This window comes from Zonotrichia leucophrys, chromosome 6, assembly GCF_028769735.1.
Source record: "Zonotrichia leucophrys gambelii isolate GWCS_2022_RI chromosome 6, RI_Zleu_2.0, whole genome shotgun sequence".
In the NCBI taxonomy this organism is placed as follows: domain Eukaryota; kingdom Metazoa; phylum Chordata; class Aves; order Passeriformes; family Passerellidae; genus Zonotrichia; species Zonotrichia leucophrys.
Genome location: NC_088176.1, coordinates 23,751,901 through 23,771,841, shown reverse-complemented (window position 1 = coordinate 23,771,841; position 19,941 = coordinate 23,751,901). Strand labels below are relative to the sequence as shown.

Genomic DNA, 19,941 nt, shown 5'->3' with positions numbered 1-19,941 from the left:
AACTAGTGATAGGTGTGCCTCGCAGAACATGAACTTAAATAGCCTGATATCCACTCACTGCCCTAAACCTCATCCCTCAAGTTTCACCTCAGTCACCCCGTGAGAAATCCAAGGCAATCTCATGGCTTGCATTCCCCAGCATTTACTCTGGCCCATCACCAATTACATGCATGTCAGAGTACAACTTTTGCCATACTGGATACAATACCTCCCCTTTCTCCATCACATGCAGACTTCCTTGGCTTCAAGCAGTAAGAGATGCTGAAACTCATGCCACTCAACTAGAGGATTACTTGTCCCTCCACCTCTGCTCTTTCAACTTCCATTTCTGTCCTTAAAACTACCCAAAGGAATATTCCCACCATCAAAGGAAAATCCATGTAAGTACTGTAATGAAACGTGACCAATCCAATTCTCATTTGCAAAGAGCAGTGCTTTTCCCCTGTTATTACACAGAGCTGTGAATTATCCTGAAATCCCTCTCTTTAAACTTGAAAATGGCAGCCAATAAAGAAAGAAGCTTGAACCTCTTCAGCCAAAGCGAAATGCTGCCCATGACATTGTTCCTGTTGAACTGTACAAGGGTAATTAAGTCTCTCACTGCACCCTGGAGGGCAGTGAGTCAGTTTGGACTCAGCTGGAGCCCACTAAAAGAGTATTGACTAAATTTACAATAGTGCTAATGAACCTATACATACTACTGGTCAGCATTAAAGGCCAAACAGCAGAGGAAGGCACAGAGCAAAGAGGAAGAGAGGGAGGGAAACTATTTCTCAAAGTAATGTTTCACTACTCTGAGCTAGTAAAACTGCTATAAAACAATGAGGAAGGATTTCTTAGCTACTGGAAGATGTACTGAACCCACCAGTAATATAACACTCATGTTGAAGAAGTACATTGGTAGTTAGGTCTAAAAAGCTTCTCTTAATCCCAGTACTAGGCAGACATCCAGTCTCAAGGAAAAGTTACAGACTTCATGTCAGACAGAGACTGATAGATAATTCTAATAAAAGTTGCTTAATAACAAGTGACCTTTGTAGAATAAATTAATACAAGTGAATTGCTGTAATTTGTACATGATTTGTGGCATTATTTGATGTGTTTTAAATATGTTTATGTTGTCACTAGAGCAATTGTATATGTATCTGATACTCTGTTTACATGTCTTCATTCCTTGAGGAAGGAAAGATTCAGATGGTTTAGTGAAGTATGCATCCCTAGAGCATTGGCACTTTACATATAGTGGAGGAGAGTGAAAACTGGAATTACACATTCCTGGTGATTTTCCACATCACTTTTTGAGAGGGCCAGGTCTAAAACACTACCTTCATAAAGCATCTACCTCTGTTTCAAACACTGTAAATCTGCCAACTACTGCACCAGGTGCTGACTTTCCAAAAAAGCCTTTTCAGTCCAACCACTGACAACCAAGTTTCCCACAACTGGGCCTCCAATGGCTACTTTCTGTTGCTTATCCTCAAGCCAGCTTTGCAGTTTTGCAGGGGTCCCCAGCATCTCTGAAGTGCAGTCATCCCACATGAAGGGTAGCTGACACACAGAGAATTCACTCACACCTTTAAATCTACCAACTCTATCCTTTCTCAGTTGACACCAAGATGAGCAGGTAATTGCCACTGGAACACTGATTGTCATTTCTCCCACATCATCTTTTGTCACCTATGGACACCTTGAGAGGAGAGCATCTCATGACAAGGTGTCAGGTCTCAGAGAACAACAGAGGCCAAACACGTCTTTGCAGTAACACATGGCCAAAAAGCAGAACAGGCCAAATACAACCCAAAACTGGGGCTGCTGATCTGCTCCTGCCTGATGGCACCTCTCTGTGTCTGCACCTTGCTCTGCCTCTGGGCAGGTGTGTGCTCAGGGTGCTCAGCACCCCCTGCCTGTATTCTTGGTTGGAGCCTCTACGAGACACTACTTCAATACAAACAAAACCATAACAATTTCCAAACAAGCTCCTTGCTCCCCTCTTTCCACCCTACAACCTGATGCATCTGCAGTGGAAAAATATCACAAATCCCACAATCAGAACGGGCAAGAAAGCCCCAGATAATTGAAGCACCAAGACATGAGTTTCATGTCTAGGTTGTCTCACAAGTTAGGCAGTTCAGCTTCTTTCATTCAGGTTTAGTTTTTGTTTTATTTGGATTTCTTGAGAGAACACCACTCCTGTAGCTTTATTTATTAATATGGATTCAGTTTGTAAGCCTTCTTGGTTAGGACACCACCATGAATCTAACACTAGAAATTAGGAAAAAAGATTGGGAAAAAAAGTAGCCTAAGTCCATTCTGGAGCATTTTAGTATTTCATACCAAAAAGGCAGTTCAAATTCAGTATTTGCACTGCAACATGCAAACTTCAGTATGACTTTATAAGCTATGAATCCCTGACAACCTATTCAGAAATTACAGAACAAATGTATTTTTTTTTCCTTTTGGTCAAAGTTGCACCGAAAATATCCCCAGCCTTGAGTATTAATTCAAGAAAACCCCACTGTGACAAGTGAAACCCAGAATTTATTTTCACTTACTGCCAATCAAAAACATTTTGGAGATCTGCTGTTATTTTCTTTGTGAAAACTACTAGATATTTAGAAGGAAACTGACCTGTCATTTTTCATTGAGATTCTTTTCCAAAGAAACAAAGCCAGCATCTCCTCACCTGAGATACATGCACCATCTTCATGCACCTACAGTGCTTGGCCAATGTGTTTCAACTCCTGAGATGAGTTTAAAGCCCAGGCGACAGTTACTATAAACACATTACTATTCAAAAACACAAATTGCAAAATTTAACCGAGTTATCCCCTGTCCTTTTGTGCTGTGTTTTCCATAGGTTCTGTAAATCACTCTATGCAATCTGCTGTCTGTTCACACAGAGGAACATGGCAGAGCCAGGAGACACCAATGTGGAAGAACATGAAGACCACTCACAGTCAGCAAGGATATTTGATGACACATTGTAAAGGAACCAAAGACTAAGTACCTCTGCACATCACACGTGGTGTACAGAACCAAACTAAAAGCTGATGTGTGCAGGTACCATAAACTTTTTGCATTCAAGACGAGGAAAGCAAGAGGGTGGTGTAGTCAGTCTGTATACTAATCACTGACTTCAGATGGCTAGCAAGAACTAGCTTTTGATTGATGCCATCTATGTGATTCACATGTTCCTGAAATACATTCCTCTATTTTGCATTATTATCTGAAGATGTTTACATTGTATTGGCATAAATCAGGGCACCATCCTGCATTTCACTAAGCAAACACCTAAAACACAATCCCATCCAAACCACTGGGTGTTTTTATGTAATTTTAAAATGAAAAAAGCCAATTTGGAAGTACTCTACAAGACTTTATTTCCCTCTACTACTTAATGATGTGACTACAAACATCCAGATTTTACAAAGAAAATACACAGTTCCAAAAAATATCTCATCATGATTTCTCAAGTCTGTTGATTCCCTCCGCTCTTTCCAACTAGATGAGTATTGTTCTCTAACTCTTTGCAAAGCTTTGATTCTCCCAACTCCAAATGTACAGCAGATCCAGACCTAGTCCTTGACTACCAAGAAAGAATTACCTCAAGTGTTGTTTCAGTACTGGATGAAAAGGAAGACTGAAGGCAGTTAGAAATTTCATAATTCACTGTAAAAAGAAGGAGGCTGTTTTCTGGCAAACTGTATGCAAACACTGAAGCACTCTGAACCTCTTCTAGGTGAGCAGATGCAGGCAAAGCAGTCAAAAGGTGAAGGCAACAAGCCATTTATCAGCTCAGTGGTTTGGATGGCACCTGCTGCTAGCAGGTGGCTATCACCCCGTGCCTCTGCTCTTTTAAATATCCACACACACATTGATAACAACCATTCATGCAGCCACACACATATGCACAATACGGGCGTTTGCATGGAGACTGAGACAGCAAAACCGAGCTGCAGTTCAGCAGGTGATACAAAGTACCTCTGGAAACTGAAAGACCTTAACTTTTTTCTTTACATTTGTGACAAGGCCTGTGAGGCCTGCATGACTTATGACTGCACAAGGCGGGAATGCTGCCTTCCATTTCACACTGGGTTGCTACAGATTGGGCTGTGACACGCTCGCTGCTGTGCTTCCTTACTCTACACTCAGTGTCATCACTTAGAGCCATGCCTGCAAGTCTCATGCTGCTCAGCAAGAGTTACTGCATCTGATTTTAACTCTTGCTGAAATTAGAAAAATGCATTAGGCCAAATAATTAGATTAATTCTTAAGTTTTTGAACCTGCAAAACCCCACATTTCCCCTGCATGCACACACAGTCCTGCTTCACTACAGATTTCATACATGTCCACGCACACGTGTGTGCACATGCAAAGATACAGAGATAATGCCACTTATTTCTGTCCATGTGGAATAAACGATCACAGCTATGCAGGTAAGAAACAAAAATATTGCTGAGACCCACTCCTGTCTCTAAGAAGCAGAGGGGGTTACATTGTCTGACATGGGGACTACAGCATCCATCTGATAAAAGGAAAAAAGATTAAACCATCACGCCCAGCTCTATTGTCACACAAGTAGACCATGCAATGCATTACTACAGCCCAGATTACAGTTACAAAATCCACCGGTAACAGCCCTGCTATTAACATGCCACCTGTTACCTTTTACAAAATGCTGAAATTATCTTATGATCGTTTTCAGCTTGACAAATGCAGTTTAATCTTTATTGCATCTCACAGCACAGACCTGCTTCATCCATGTCTTATTTATCTCACGTGTGTCGGAATGCAACCCCGAGCCCTCAGTCCCCCCCTGCCACCAGGCATTCCTTCTGCTCTGCTTTATCAATATACCTGGGTTTCCATATCCGACTGCTCCTTTACAATAAAAAACACACCCACCCAGTATTCTACCATTGCCTGTTGCCTTGGTAATCCAAATGCCTGGGTACTCGCTGATTATCGGCGAATGAGACTCGCATTGTTCACACCGCAGCGCGTCTGCTATGTTAATGTGAGATAATGGCAGCCAGAAGACTCCTTTTGTTCCCAGCTTTGCTGTTTATTCATAGTGCCTGGAGGTCAGCGACTGCTACAACAACCGGGGAAGGAACCGCTGAGAGCGTGAGCAGATTCCACTTGTGCTTTTGCCTCTGAGACAGGGGGAACACGAGCAGCCCCGCACAGCGAGAAGGGCACCGGGAGCTCTGCAGTCTGACTCACGCAAGGTGTAGCAGGCGGCTCGGAGGAAGATGTGATGGACTTGCACTTCCGAGATTTTAGATGAAGCTGATTTACGCTCCCCGACAACAGAAAAAAACCCGCTTTCTTCGAGAGGCACGGCGGGAAGGGAGGGAGGAGGGGGCAGCACGGCACCGCCGCAACTCACGGGGAGCGAGCCGGGCTGGGGGCTCGGGGCTGCCCGGGGAGCAGGGACAGCCCTGCCCAGCCCTGGGGCAGCGGCCGGGCCAGCACCGGCACCGGACGGGGGGAGCGCCCGGAGCGCGGCGGGCGGGGACGGAGCGGCCGGGCCGGGCAGGGCAGGGCAGGGGCAGCCCGGGCAAGTGACCTGGCCGGGGAGGGACAGCGCAGGGACAGGTCTGAGGAGCGTCTCCCCGAGCCGTCTCCGCGCTCTGCCCGCCTGTCAGGGTAGTTTGGGAATGCTGTTGGAGACACAGGGACACGGGCAAACAAACAGTCACATCGCATCTCCCCTGACGCGTTAAGTGGAGCTGAGAGCACGAACAGGCTGTGGTACCTTCCCCGCATTCCCAGCTCGGTGGAGACGAGGACATTGAAGACGGTGCCTGGCTGGTGCGCTGTTCCCCAGCCCCGGAACAGCCCTTTCATGGCAAGAGACCACCGACTGCTGCTAAAGGCACTGCCAGTGTCTAATTAATGTCACCGACCCATCTGCCCAGGTTGCTGATGCGCTCTGTCTGCCGAGCAGGCTTTGTTGTCATATCTAGTGAAAACCAGCCGAGAGTGTCTTAGCTCGAGTTGCTAACCCCTTTTTCTTTTTTAGGGAAAGCATTAAAAAAGCCCTCCACCACTGCAAATAGTAATGACTATTTCCTTCTCAATGCGATTCTGAGAGATTTGAGAATCCAAGTGTACGGGAGTAGCAGGAATACAACAATTGACAAAACTGAGCACCGGGAATTCACTCCTTTTGTAATCTATTTACAGAGAAATCCTGTGGAGGGTGACATTTTCATGTAAGTGAATGAATAACAGATACATGTAAAGAAAAGGCATCAAGAAACATATCAAGACTTAAACAAAATATACATCTGTGATCCTGCTGCCAAATTATCCAAAAATACCCCCAAATCGTTTAAAAAGACAAGGTATTTGCTGTAATTTATGTCCGTAATTGTTACGTGCCAGACTGTGAGCTCCCTCCCTGCTTAGGAGCCATGTCACCTCCTGGCAGGCAGGCTGGAGCGCGATGCTCGCAGCGCGGGTACCCAGAGAACAGAACCCACACTGAGCTCCCCTGTGAGCTCCCTCCCCGGCCCTTCTGTGCCTCAAAGCACTGCTGCACCTCTCAGGTGGGGCTGATGCTGTGCAGGTTGAAGGGCACCGACTTGATTCTGCTGTGCCCTATCCAAAGGCACTCAATCCAGTTAAAACACTCCCAGTGATTTCAATTAGTTTTGCAACAAAGGGCTAGGCAAAGTGTAGCTTTCAGTGTCACCACATGCTTATCGTGCTGACAGTCAAAATGGTTAAAAACCAGGGGTGCTGCCACAGTTAAATGATTTTTAACCCTACTGCCACCAGAAATCAGTTGGTTTCACTGAGAACAAGTGACAGAAGGTACCTTTCCAATATGCTTGAAAGGGAAAATCATGTACGCTCAGCACATACCACCTGCTTTTGAGAGCAGACCTCATGCAAAGAGCCATGATACCCCTGTGATAATCACTAAACAGAAATGAGCAGACGTTTTCAGGAATTTGTTGTTCAATATGGCCCAAACATGAGAATGATACCTGTCTATTCTAAGCTGTTGCTGTATTTTAAAAATTAACATAGCACAAATCCTGAGAAGATCAGATTTTGCCTCAGTCAGCAGACAGACCTTAATATTTGCCTAGTGTTTACTTATAAAAATATCAGCTGGCATTTTATAATTAAAAAAAATCACAAACTAACACCATAAGACTACAACATCTACAGGAAATATACAGAGTATACAGCCATTTATATGTACTTATCAGAAAAAAATCCCACAAAATTATAGTAGTCCTGCTACTATTAGTTTTATTACAACAGCACTCACTTTGACTCATCAATCAATAGAGAAGACCTGTTTTCACATCTGTGCAAGGTGGTGTATACAAAAGAAAACATGATCCTTATCCTATACCTTTTACCAAGCATGCAAAGAAGACATATTTGAAATCAAGTTACCCATTGCTGTTTCCTGTTACCACAAGAAATGACCACAAACTCATCTAAAATGAAATGCAGATTTCCCACATGAAAATATGAAAATATTCAATATTTAATTATCAACAGCTAATGGTTACACTTACCAGTTTTCAAGGAGAAGGCAGTCATAATTTTCTTTTAGCTTCAACAGGCTCAAGGTTTTTTTCCACCTCCTCCCCATTAAGTGTATGTGATAAAATGAGTATCAGTAGTTTTACTTGGAGGATGAGATGGGCAACTCTTGGGACATTACTTTGGAGCAATTCCTAACTAGTTTCATCTTTGCAATGCTTAGAGCATAAGCAGATTATTCTGAAGAAATTTTTCTGGGGTCTTTTTCTTTAAGGAGTGACTCTTCTACAGAAACATTTCTTGATTCTGAATTCTTCCCTATTCTCTCCTGATGGTAAATATTAACATTTCTTGACAGAAAGGAAACTGGAAAAACCAGCAAAGCTACTTTTGCAGAATCAGAAGTAATATAACGTTTATTTACTGGGTATATTCTTTTATATTAGGATTTACCATCTGTTCAGTCCCTAATTATATTTATTTCACAACTCCACAACCAGAAAGATGAAAAGGCTTTGAAACAATTTTATCTTTTACCTCAAGAGTTATGAATTCTTTTGCAAAGTTTGTCCCTGCAGGCCAGAGACACGTGACATAATGGAGCAACCCCTACTTCAAACTGATGTATAAAACATGCACAATGTGCCTGTTTTCATACAAGTGTGCACTGGGGCTGAACCTGACCTCACCCAGACTTTTTTGAAGTGACTATCACTGTTGGTCAAAACAGCCTATGATGCAAAATTGAAAAGGTAGCAGCCTTTACAGAACTTCTGACACTGTTGGTACTAGTATGTTATAACCAGTTCACTCCTGATTGTTAACAATGCAAGAGCCAGTCCTTATCACTCAATAAAAACTTAGACAGAATTACCATTCTTTTCCAAGAGCTCCTATGAAAGTTTGAAAGTTCAGCTCTTAGGTTTAAATTGGAAGAAAAAAAGGACAAAACAAGCATTAAAAACAATCACTCTTTTAAAGCAAGTCTAGCTACTAAAAGGTATTTATGATTGCCTGAACATAAAACATTAATGGTAATAAATAACACATCTACTGTATGATTGAATTAATGCTTCATTTCATCTACCGTTCAATTTTCTCTAAACGTTTGGCACTAAGTAATTTGTGATAAAAACAACATTATCTTCATATATTTCATCAAGCATCACTGCCCTATAGAGGCATTACCAGCCTTTGGTCACTAACTGTGAGACAGCTGGCAATTAATGCATAAGACCAAAATTTGGAGCCAGAGTGAAGACAGTAAGAACCCTACAGATGCTCATGGCAACACACTAAACTGCAACTAACAGCTGTCTATTTCTAGGTGGTTTTGTTGACAAATAAGCTTTATTACAAGCTGTGCAAGAAATGAGAAGCCCCCCAGAGCTTGCCTGAGTCAGACTGACGTGAAAATGAACCAGGGTGCAATTCCTGCTGGGACTGATTGGAACTGTACCCATTTCAACCAAGATTCAATTTGATACACACACAGAGGTCCACCACTTAATGTAATGGAGTTAAGTAGGAACTTCATCAAAGCATTGGAAGGTGTATAATGACAATAATTTATACTTATATAACAGCATTTGCCAAAGACCTTATATTTATTCAAAAATCAGCCACCTTGAGTAGTATCTGTTATTACAGACAGTTTGTCAGATTGGAAAACTACAACACAAATAATTACCTGCAAGCTAGAAAGCAGGAAATTTCACGCCCGTGCAGAAGGGCTAGCCTGAAGACTAACAGCTCTCCTTAAGTCCCCCTAAATCCATTAAGTAGGACTTTAATTAGAAGTTATACAGGATTAAGGAGGTGGATAGGTCTTACATTGGTCCTTCAATACAGGAGTAAAGTTTACTCACATTAATCAATAAAAAGGTCTAAGGTGAAAATAAAATCTCACACTCAAGTTTGAGCTGACTATTAGACTGCAAAGACTTAAAAAACCCCTAAGATTGGGAGGTTCTTTTTGACAGCCCAGTGCTCATTCTGTTCACAAAGCACAGGAGTTTGCAATCCAGCCAACTGGCCTACATTAGACAGTAGGTATTTAGCTGACTTTTTTCTGTATGCAACAATTGATCATTCTGTTAATGAAGAACTAAATTTAGAAAGAAATTAACAAGACAGTCTCTACTCTGAAAGCATTTATTGCATGTGTGCACATCCTCACATGGCTTTCATTCTGCTCTCTGTAAGTACATTTAACCAACAGTAACACTGGGAAAGCCCTCCTTGATCAGTCTACTTCAGTTTTCTTTCACAGCTCAATTAACTTTTAAAAATCAAAGATTGTTCTTAAAAACAGGCCAGGCCTGAATTACTTCTAGTGTAAGTGCCCACAGTTTATTAAATATAAATCCTTAGATTTAGATTCTGGTGATACATTATTGAGTCACAATTTATTTTAAATAGCTGAGCCCCGTTTCAACTTTGAAACTAAGCAGCTGTGTTTCTGTAGTGCCTGCTACATCAGGATTCTAGTCCCCTGACTAGAGTTGTGGGTAATTTTGTTGCTAGTAAAAGGAACAGCAGAAAAAGCTCTGTGTGGAGTACTCAAGATCGACTGATGACAGGGAGGGATTTAATTGTGTGTCTCATGATAATCAGCAGCTCACATATATCTACATTGCCTTTGTTAAGTAAGGTTCTTGCATATGGTCTTGGTTGTTCTAATTTAATATCTAGCTCTTTTACAAAACTTGAAATAGCTGGCTACATTAATTGTTTAAGGAAATACAAAGCAAACTTTTTTTTTGTTTGAATTAACAGAAAAGTCTTGTGGATTAGAGATAAGATACTGTGAACTTTAATAGTAAGCTTTTGACCCAATTGTAATCTAATGCAAATACAAATGGTGCTTCATCAACAGGTTCATCACTGATTGTAGTTAATACTGTACTTAATGGCTTTTCATCTTTTGTTTAATTAAAACAAATAGAAGACTCAATTCTTCTTCACACCATACTTCACTTCTGTCTTACAGACTGATTACAAAACATGCATGAAAATAAACAGTTCCAGGTGGAAAAAGAAGTTGGAGAGCCACAGGATGTCTCATTCTAATGTACCACCTGAGAGACTTTGAGCAGTTACAATAAAATTACAGACAACAGCGCACACCAAAGCAGTGATGCAAACATTCCAAACCCCAAAGTGGCTGCTGCAGTTATTGTATATAAGAAGTGATGCCACAGAAATTTTGTTTCTAGAGGGGCATCTCATAGGTAAAGAGGAGTAATTTAGAAATTGCTCCCCGTGTCTTCCCCAGTAGGGCAATTCAAGGGCAACACTCGAGAGAAATATGCAGGGACTGCCTAACACTGATCAGGCTGCTCTGCTACAGGCAGGATATTGTATGACTCGGTGCTGCTGGAAATGCTGGTATTTAGGTTTAGTAGAAGAAAGTATTTCTTTTTTGACATGTGACAGTTTCTGTGGAAAATTGCCATGAAAGAAGTGAGTTGTGCCTATCTTATCTATTATCTAGTAATGTAGCACACAGCCCCTGTGAGATAGTCTTACTTTATAGACTCTAGAGGAACAGAGGCTAAAAGGTCAAATGAGAATCAGGCATCTAAAAACTACAAAACTACACCTAAGAGAGCACATATAGTGCACCACACTCTCATCAGACTAGCCACTAATTTCACTTTGTCTTCTTAAAAGCTGCTCCCAAGTGTAAAATTATTTTAAAATATTAAGTTTTCTTTGGTTTTTTGGAGTTTTTTTGTTAAATGTGTTTACAATCAGTCGTTTCATAAGCAACTAAAAAAGAGGAAATCTAGGTACTCTGAAAAGCCAGTGATGATATATTAATTATACTTCAAAAAAAAGGTCTTCATTTATTCTCAAGGGCTGAAGTAAAAGACATACTTATTGCATGGTTTTCCCATAAATGCAACAAAAATAATGAAAAACTATCCAACCCAAACCCCCAAAACTGTTTGCAAACAGATTTGCATATGCAAATGCACTGGTACAAAGATGTCCCTAAGCTTCACTCTAACACAAAAGTTCAAGTTAGTTAGGCTATCACAGAACTTAGGTACAAGGAATTTAGACTCACTGCACTCTCATAGTCCTTTACTAACAAAATAATCCTACATAAAACAAATTTATACTATTTGTGATTTTTTTTAATGTGATGCTGAGGTAAATAAATCCTTCAAAAAAAACTCCCAGAAACATAAAGCACTGAATGGATGCTCAATCCTGTCTACACTTTGTTTCCAGCTTTTGCTTTGACCTAGGTTGTGCAGACAAGAATTACAAAGAGTGATCCTCTAAATAATTTGGTAATCAAAGGCTTCACATCATCTTCTTTCAGTGTCCTTTAACATCCATGTTTTCTCTATATTAACACAAGTGCTGTCTGATCCTCACCTGATACAAGACTGTACAGGACATCCTCTGATCTATGGCTACACCCACAGGACAATTGCTTTGCATGTAATACATTTCCAATAATGGTTAAAACACAGAACATCAGCGAAATGTTTTCAACATCAAGAAAAGCCAATTGTATTTAAATAAACATCGGGCAGATGTCTGATGAGAGACACGAGGTACAAGTTCATCTCTAGGGCATGACTTGAAGCTTGAAAGCACACCCACTTCATCTGAGCACAGATTTGAAGACAGAGGTGTCACTTCACTATGCATGGGGCAATAGCAAAGGGAAAATTTGAGTTTCTTTAGTGCTTGCTGTAATTACAGATACCCTGTTGTCCCTAGTGCTGAGCAGTGCATGAAACAGCGTCACTGCCCCCAGCAGTGGTACCAAGCATTTCGAGGAGCAGATCTGTCACACAACACGCTGTCCAGCCTGCAGTGCTGTGGGTTGGGCCCACACTCACCTGTGAGAGAGGGTGGGTTTCATGGAGCTCATAGAGTTCATGGGGGGTTGCATGGGGAGCTTCCCGGGAGGGTCGTTCTGCCGGCTTTTCTGGTGGCGAAGCAGCAAGAGCCGTCCCAGCTCCTCACACCACGATGAAAGCAGGGCTGTGCAAACAGAACAAATGGCAGTGAGCACATATCTGAGGAACCAGCACAGCCCCCTGCAGGTGCAAGCCACTGTAACAGGAGTCATGACCTAGACAAACACCATGAATGCAAAGCTGGTCCATGAACCACCACTCAGAGTTTTATCCTACCAAAGTGAGTCTCTAATTGCCATACACTATCATAAGAACATTTTTACCCAAGTTACAAACATTCTGCATAGCTCAGGAGGCACAAGACAACTTTTATCCTATCAAACTCAGTCTGTAATTGCCCTACACTACCATTAGAACACTTTTACCCAAGTTACAAACATTCTGCATAGCCCAGGAGCACAGAGGCGAAGAATGGATGAAGCAAAAGGACATGGGATAGCTGTTACAAGTAAAGCAAGATGCAGAATAATTCATTTCACACTAACAGAAACATAACAAAAACACAGAGAAGACATCATTTGCAGAGGTGAGCAAAGAAAAAAAGACCTCTTTTCTATTCAGCTGGTTTTTTTCTTAAGATTAATTGGAGAGAAACCCATGCGCACAAATTAATTTCCAAAACTGCTATGAGCTACCAGTCTTGAATAGATAAACAGGAGAATGATGTATGGATACAAAGTTAGGCACTTAAATCTATATCTGACCCAACATAACCCCTAAATGTGTATTTCCATTATGTGCCTAATCTTGTAGTCAATGAGGGTAATTCTGTGCTTACAGGAAAATCATGCTTATGAACTATGAAGATGCAGAGATCTCTTAGAGGGAAGAAGAGCTTGCAACTCAAGACATGAAAGGGGTCATTATTCCTGAAAATGTGGCCTCTCCCTTATGCACCCACATTCAGAAAAGACCAGGCCCTGTTATAGAAACCACCTACTCTGCAGTAAGCAGAGCCCCAGAAATTGACTGCACTGCTCCGATGAGCGCACCCAGCCAAGACACCCCACCGAAGTCCCCAGCAACATCCACCCGAGCCTTAAAGCTGCCTATTTAATTCCAACATCAGAAGTGGCTCTGTTAAAAAGTCATCCAGGTATGAGAACACACTGAGGAGTTTAACTGGAACAAAGTGCAGACTAATTGAAAAATCCTGCAGTGGAAAGAAATCAACTTTTCAAGTGGAAGTGCTTGGGCTTTTTTCTTCTTTAAAGGATGATTTACAAAACCCTCAGAACAAAAAAACGCTTCATGTTTAATTTTTAACTACGTGCCTTCCTGAGGTGTTGCAGACTGAACACAAATCAACAGATTATATGGGTGGGTGAGAACCAGAAGACTACTGAAAACCCAAGCTGCCATAGCGGTTTAGGGTAGTAACAAACTCTAGATGCAATTTCAGGCTTGCTCATTTAAAAGAGACAAGTGCAGAATCCTCTGAAATTGAGGCTCCTGTTTTCATGTCTTAATTTTCTAATGGTTTTCTTTTCACCAAATAACAATCATAAGCAGTAGCTAACTATCATTTCTGAGTACACCATCTTCTTTTCCCAGCAGCTACTCACATGCACTGTTAACACAGAATAAATTCCAAAGAGACTAACTGTAAAGTCATATTTGTGGGGCAGAAAAAAGAACCTGCTTTACCAAAAACACACGCAAGTATGGTAAAAGAAACAGTTGGATTTTCTCAAGTTAAATGGCCACATAAGAAAAATACTTATCGCCTGGGCCACTGCTGTGAATTAATCACACATTAGCACAAAGAAGGGGTAGTAATTTTATTGCATTTGGACAAAGAAGAGGTAGCAATTTTATTGCATTTATCAAGCAGAAGGTCAAGAGAGGTGTTTAGGGAGGCATTTTAGAGCTCTGCTGTGACAAAAGGGGGCCATCGTTTCTTTATGTAACTAAATATGGTCACTGGGAAACTGTCAGCCTCACACGGAGCCTACAAAAAGCATTCCCTCCAGCTCTGTGAAGTATTCCAGCAACGAGTGTCAGTCTAAGCTGCTTCTCTATTAGCCAAGGAATCTGTCAACAAGCATTTGATCAAATTATACTCACCTTTTATCCCTGGCATATCATTACTAATGTGCCAGTGACAAAGGCCCCCCTCCCCCTTTCCAGCCGCCTGGAAATACAAATTCCTGCCTCACAGGGTTTCTTCCCTTGCCCACAGCCACTTGAGCTCGGGAAACACGAACAAAGTGTTCTGCCGAACACTTAACGCAGCCATCACCGAGTAATAGTGGATGAGTAATAGTGGATGCTGAGCACTTCCACAGCCGAGTGTAATTACTACAGAATCATCCATCTTGGACGAGGCTATGATGGGAGAAGGGAGTTGCTCCTTCTGCACACCTATGTGCACTTGACAAGTAAGATAAAAAGCAACAACCCAAAGGATCTGAGGGCATGAATCTGCAAACAAAACCCAAACCTGCTTGGAAAAAAAGCAGTGTAACTCCCGGAAAAAGAATGTGCCAATGAGAGCATTGCTTTGGTGAGGTGAAGGTAAGAAAACATCTTAGTGAGTTGTTATTATTACCAATATCCAGTACACAGATTTATAAAGGGAAAATGTAAACCATCAAAGAAAAAAGAGGCCCTCAAGATAAGCTGGATGGTTTTATTCTACAAGTTATCTGGAGAGGACTCATGTTTTTAGAAACTTAGAGACTGCAGGTAAAAACCTAGGAAATTTACTCATCCCTATCAGCACTCATTATAGTTCAACCTTTCCTCCCTCAGGACATTTCAACTCATGTACCATGTATAATAATCACACTCTTCCCTGCGTTGGTATTTGTGTATGGAATGAAAACAAAGCTGTTTGTAGCCACCTTAGGAGTTAGCAATTCCCCTCTGACCTGCTCTATCCTCCTCTAAAGAGTCTGCTCCCTTCTGCTGGAACACACAGGGCAGCCTCCCATCTCTCCTGCCCCATCCACCTCCAGTGCTCTGCTCTCTGCTCGGTAAGATGAATATATACCCTGCCAACACACATCTGGTACAGCTGGCTTCTGGAGAACATCACTTCCTGGGCTATTCAAGCAAGATAAAACAAACTCAAAATGAATTTACAGATTACACTATTCATCTTTAGTGTACTTAGTTACTGCTTTTTATGCTGACAGTATTAGGCGTATCTCAACTCATTTACACTCAAAGCACGAGAATTTCAGTATCATACTATAATGAACAGATAAAGCAGCAAGCACAAAGGACAGCTACAGATGGTGCCAACAGTCAGTCTCACCCTCTCATAGCACAGCCAAGCAGCTGCTTTTTCTCCCCCTCGGCCCCTCCTCCTTGTACAACAGGAGCACAGATTTTGCAGATGGACCATCCACACCGTCTCTCGCAGCCCCTTGCTGCGGCAGTTTAATGATCAGATTTAAATCGAGTTCCTCTGCTGCATTGCTACAATGTCCCTTGCATACAATGATGTGCCTTTCCTGCTTAAGTTGAACTCAACTCTTGCAGCGAGAGGAAAGGAAGAATGCTTGCATGTGCACACAGCCCCCAAGAAGCCCTGTACACAGCCCAGGTGTAAAATACAACCTGGTTAATACACCAAAATTGACATTTTCCTTCAACTCCTGTTCAGTCATAGAGGGCTCTGCTAGCTCATGCAAAAAGATACAGAATAATGGCAATCAAATAACGTACTGACAGTTTAAGTGTATTCACACATTTATTTGGCTTAAAGGGACACTCTCTGGCATGATTGGTGTAATATTTGACCTACTTTTCTCCATCTGCAAAACCTGTATCATTCTTAATGGGATTGCATTTCACTTTTAGCACTGATCTATTTCCATAGGAATAAATCAATACCGATTTGCTAATGACGACTGCGTTAAGAAACCAGCACAGACAGAGCAGCCTCAGCTTTCACATTTGTGAAAAGCAGAAATACAGATTTAAAAACAAGAGAAATTTCAATTACAACTAGCCCAAGGGGTTTCCCTAAGGAAGCAAGAGAAAAAAATCAGTTCAGATATATTCAGCTTGCGGCTACCCGGTCACATTTTTGTTTTTCTATTCTTTGAAGAGGACCAGACATCGCAGAGTGGGTCTCAGCACAGAATGTGACTGACCTCTCCTTAAAAAACTCATAAATACTCCCACGCACCCAAAGTTGGCAACACTTTATGTCCTTCTGGATGTGTCCAATAATCTTAAATTCTTTCATTGAAAAAAAATCCTAAGACATGGCAATGTATCCACATTGGGATCCTGGGGACAAGGAGGGGAAAGAAGGCTGGAAGGCAATTTTTATTTTTTTTCCCAGTCAGCCCAAGTCACATTTTAAGCATTTCTCTGCAACCACAGAGCTAAGCCTTACTTGAAAGAGAAAGGAAGCAATTGTTATTTAATCCCCTGCCTCTAGGAGCCAAGTCTTTAAGAACATGCCAAATATCACAAGATTTGCGACACAATTATTAGGACCGGCCACATCCCCTGGTACTGCTCCTTTCCTGTAAGGGCCCTTTTGTGCCGAAAACCTGCCAGGCAGTACAGAGAGCAAGGCCCCCACTGCTCGCTCTGTGGCACCTTTCCATCCCTTACAGCCACGACTGCCCATCACCCAGCAGCAGCACAGCTGCTTGGTAAGTGCTGGGGCCCTTCCATTCGGAAAATCAAGGAGCTTGAGCTGGGTAAGCCACAGATCATGCCCAGGCTGCTTGCCCCACTTAATACTTCTTGACAACAAATGATGCTGGTATACCTGTAAACATTACATGATGGATGCTGAAGATGCAGGTCAAACATGATTTTATAGCCATAGCACAGAAGATTGGTACAGCCCATGACAGCCCTTTTTGGGCCAGGGACCAGAAAAAGTAAAGCAACCAGGGTGTGCAGCCAATACTGCCCCAGAGAGGCAGTGCTGCATTTCCCCAGCTGCACCCAGCCCGGCCCTGGGAGCTGCAATCTCTGGCACTGCAAAGTGCCACAGTAAGCACCTCGAGTGCAGGAGCTGCAGCTCCCTAGAAAGCAAAATACAGAGAAGCACAGTGCTAATCTATTTACCCATTATGATACCCTAGTATTAGTTACAGCTTATCACCTCAGTAAATCGCTGCCTCTTGTTAGGGAACGTGCTTAAAGGTGCAGCAAACTGTTATTTACAGGCAGACACTATATTTACAGCCACAAAGACAGGTGAGGAGGGGATAGGACAACAGCTCAGTAATTTCAATGCCTTCTGCTTCCCGGGAGACTGCTGGAAGAGCACAATAGGATTACTGCTTCCTTGCTGCAGTTAAGCTGCAGTAGATAGTTCAATAGGCAGACTGGCAGATCCGTATTTCTTATTTGCTGCAATGAAAATATTAGGAAAAAAGGAGGAGTTTGATTTGGAGAACTATCTGTTCAGCACCATCTCACTAGATTGGTTTCATGTCTCAGAAGGAAATGCATTTGGCTGAAAAGATATTTACAGCATAAGTAAGAAAATACATCATTTTTCACCAATCATATCCATTAATTTTATATTGCTTTTAGAAACAAGTCTGTATTTTTTTACATGGAGAATTCCAGATAAGTAGAACACAGAGCTACTGAGTGCTTTCTGCTCTCTCCTCTACAGACTGCAATCTAAATACAGTTTTCATAAAGCATCCAGTGAGGTAATGTGGTAGGGAGGAAAGGGAAGCAGCAATGAGAAGAGAATGAGAGGAGTGGAAATAACTATTGTGTTGGTTATTCAGAGCAGTTATTCTTTCTACATAGAAAAATGGAGACTATATCATGTTTGGAAAAATACACTGAAAATGTTAACTACCTAAAGCTGAATGTGCTGACAGCATTAGAAAAATAAGGTCAATTGCATTAAAAGGATGGAATCTTTGCAATTTTGTGAAACCGAAAATCAGATGTTTCCCATGTGTTTTAAAAGCCATTTTGCTTTTAAAGAGCTAGGAGATGGAGAGAGGGAGAAACCGCTAATGTCAAACTATTTCAAGGACTGATTTTCCTGCAGCTCTCCTCCCTGCATAGCCCAGCAGAGCCTGGCAGTGGCTGGCTCACCTGTCGGTCAGGGCAGCAAAGCAAGGCCACAACCCCAGGATGTGACAGTCCATTAGCAGAGATTTGTGTTTGTCCCTCCTCTGCAGTTCTCTCAGGGTACTGCTCCAGGGCCTAACCCTGTGACAGAGGAGCCCTGCCTGTCATTACACCAGCTTCTGCTCCTCTGTGTGTCTGCCTCAACGCTGACAGCACAAAAGGAGTACACACAAAGCCAATTACAAGGCAAAAGTACGAATTTCGCAGCAGTCTGGCTGTTCAGCATGGACTCAGAGCAGTTCCCAGGGAGTCCATCCCTCCTCCCAGGCCTGTCTCTCTAGCTGCCAGCAGATGCCCACTTTGCACACAGCAGCTCACAGCACAGAGCCAGCGCTTATCCCAGGTGTTTGCTGCCACCTCATCCAGGGAGGCATGCACCCAGCTGGCTGCTTTTATGGAGCACCTGAGGATTGTGGCTGCTCTTCTTCATCAGGCAAAACCAGTGATGTTCGCCTAGAAGTCCAAGTAAGTTGGATTAAATGGACTGATTTTATCTAAAAAGTGCCAACACAAACCTGCCCCCTGTAGGGAGGAGAACCCCCTCCAAAGGCACACAGATTTAACAAGTCCTCGTCCCAGCAAACTGCATGGAACTGAATTCCCCAGCAGAGCAAGGGGGCAGCTGGCACAGATCCTCATTCAGGAGGCATGAACTGCCCTGCTAATGACAACAGGAACACCAAGTTGACAGCCACAATTCAACGCTGTTGAACAGGACATGATACACATTTCCACCCCTAATATCTAAGTAATGCCTTTTATCAAGAATGCCTCCTTCATTACTATAGCTACAGCTGTGTCCTGCAGAAATATACAACTCTGCCTCAGTAGGATCTATAATGCAATTATGTATTACAATTAAAATACAAAAAAATCATGCAGGTTTGTAGGAAAATAGCTAATGAAGGGAACACCTAATTAAACTGAATGTAGTATCACATTAATTAACAGAGGTTTTATTCAATAAAATCCTTACTGCAAACCTGAGAGTTACTCAGCATGTGCTTTCAGGACTGCTGCACGAGACTGACACCATGTACAAAGTCTGGTCTTGAATATGGGTCCAGCTTGCCTTGGCATATCTTCAATTCTCCACAAATACCTCTCAAGACACATCTATATGTAGGCTTCCCCAAAGGCTCTTGCCAACTGGAATAGTACATGCTGGAGACACAGATTTCAATTCTGCTATCCTCACCCCATGCCTTCAGTGGAACTGGGATTCCCTAATTTCCTTCTACACTTGCCAAAACTTGGCAGAGGATCTTACCAGATTCACTACATTAACTTTGAAGTAATACATCACAAAACATAGCAACAATGGCTCAATTTGGCAAGCACAAAACACTCTGTACAGATCCAGATAAAATACGCAAGCATCTCATTGAGGCTTAGCTCTGC

General features: G+C 42.2%; 1 protein-coding gene across 13 annotated transcripts in view; it reads right to left on the bottom strand.

The window, feature by feature from the left end:
- The window catches only part of ZMIZ1 (zinc finger MIZ-type containing 1), a 346,373-nt gene that overhangs the window by 38,567 nt on the left and 287,865 nt on the right, over positions 1-19,941 (bottom strand). For 12 of the 13 annotated variants that reach the window (XM_064716346.1, XM_064716344.1, XM_064716343.1 and 9 more), the window contains one exon: positions 12,382-12,526. In XM_064716346.1, the coding sequence (XP_064572416.1) occupies positions 12,382-12,526 (145 nt within the window). Of the gene's footprint in view, positions 1-4,906; positions 5,327-12,381; positions 12,527-19,941 lie in introns of those variants that run through there. The other variant, XM_064716353.1, reaches the window with a different exon arrangement.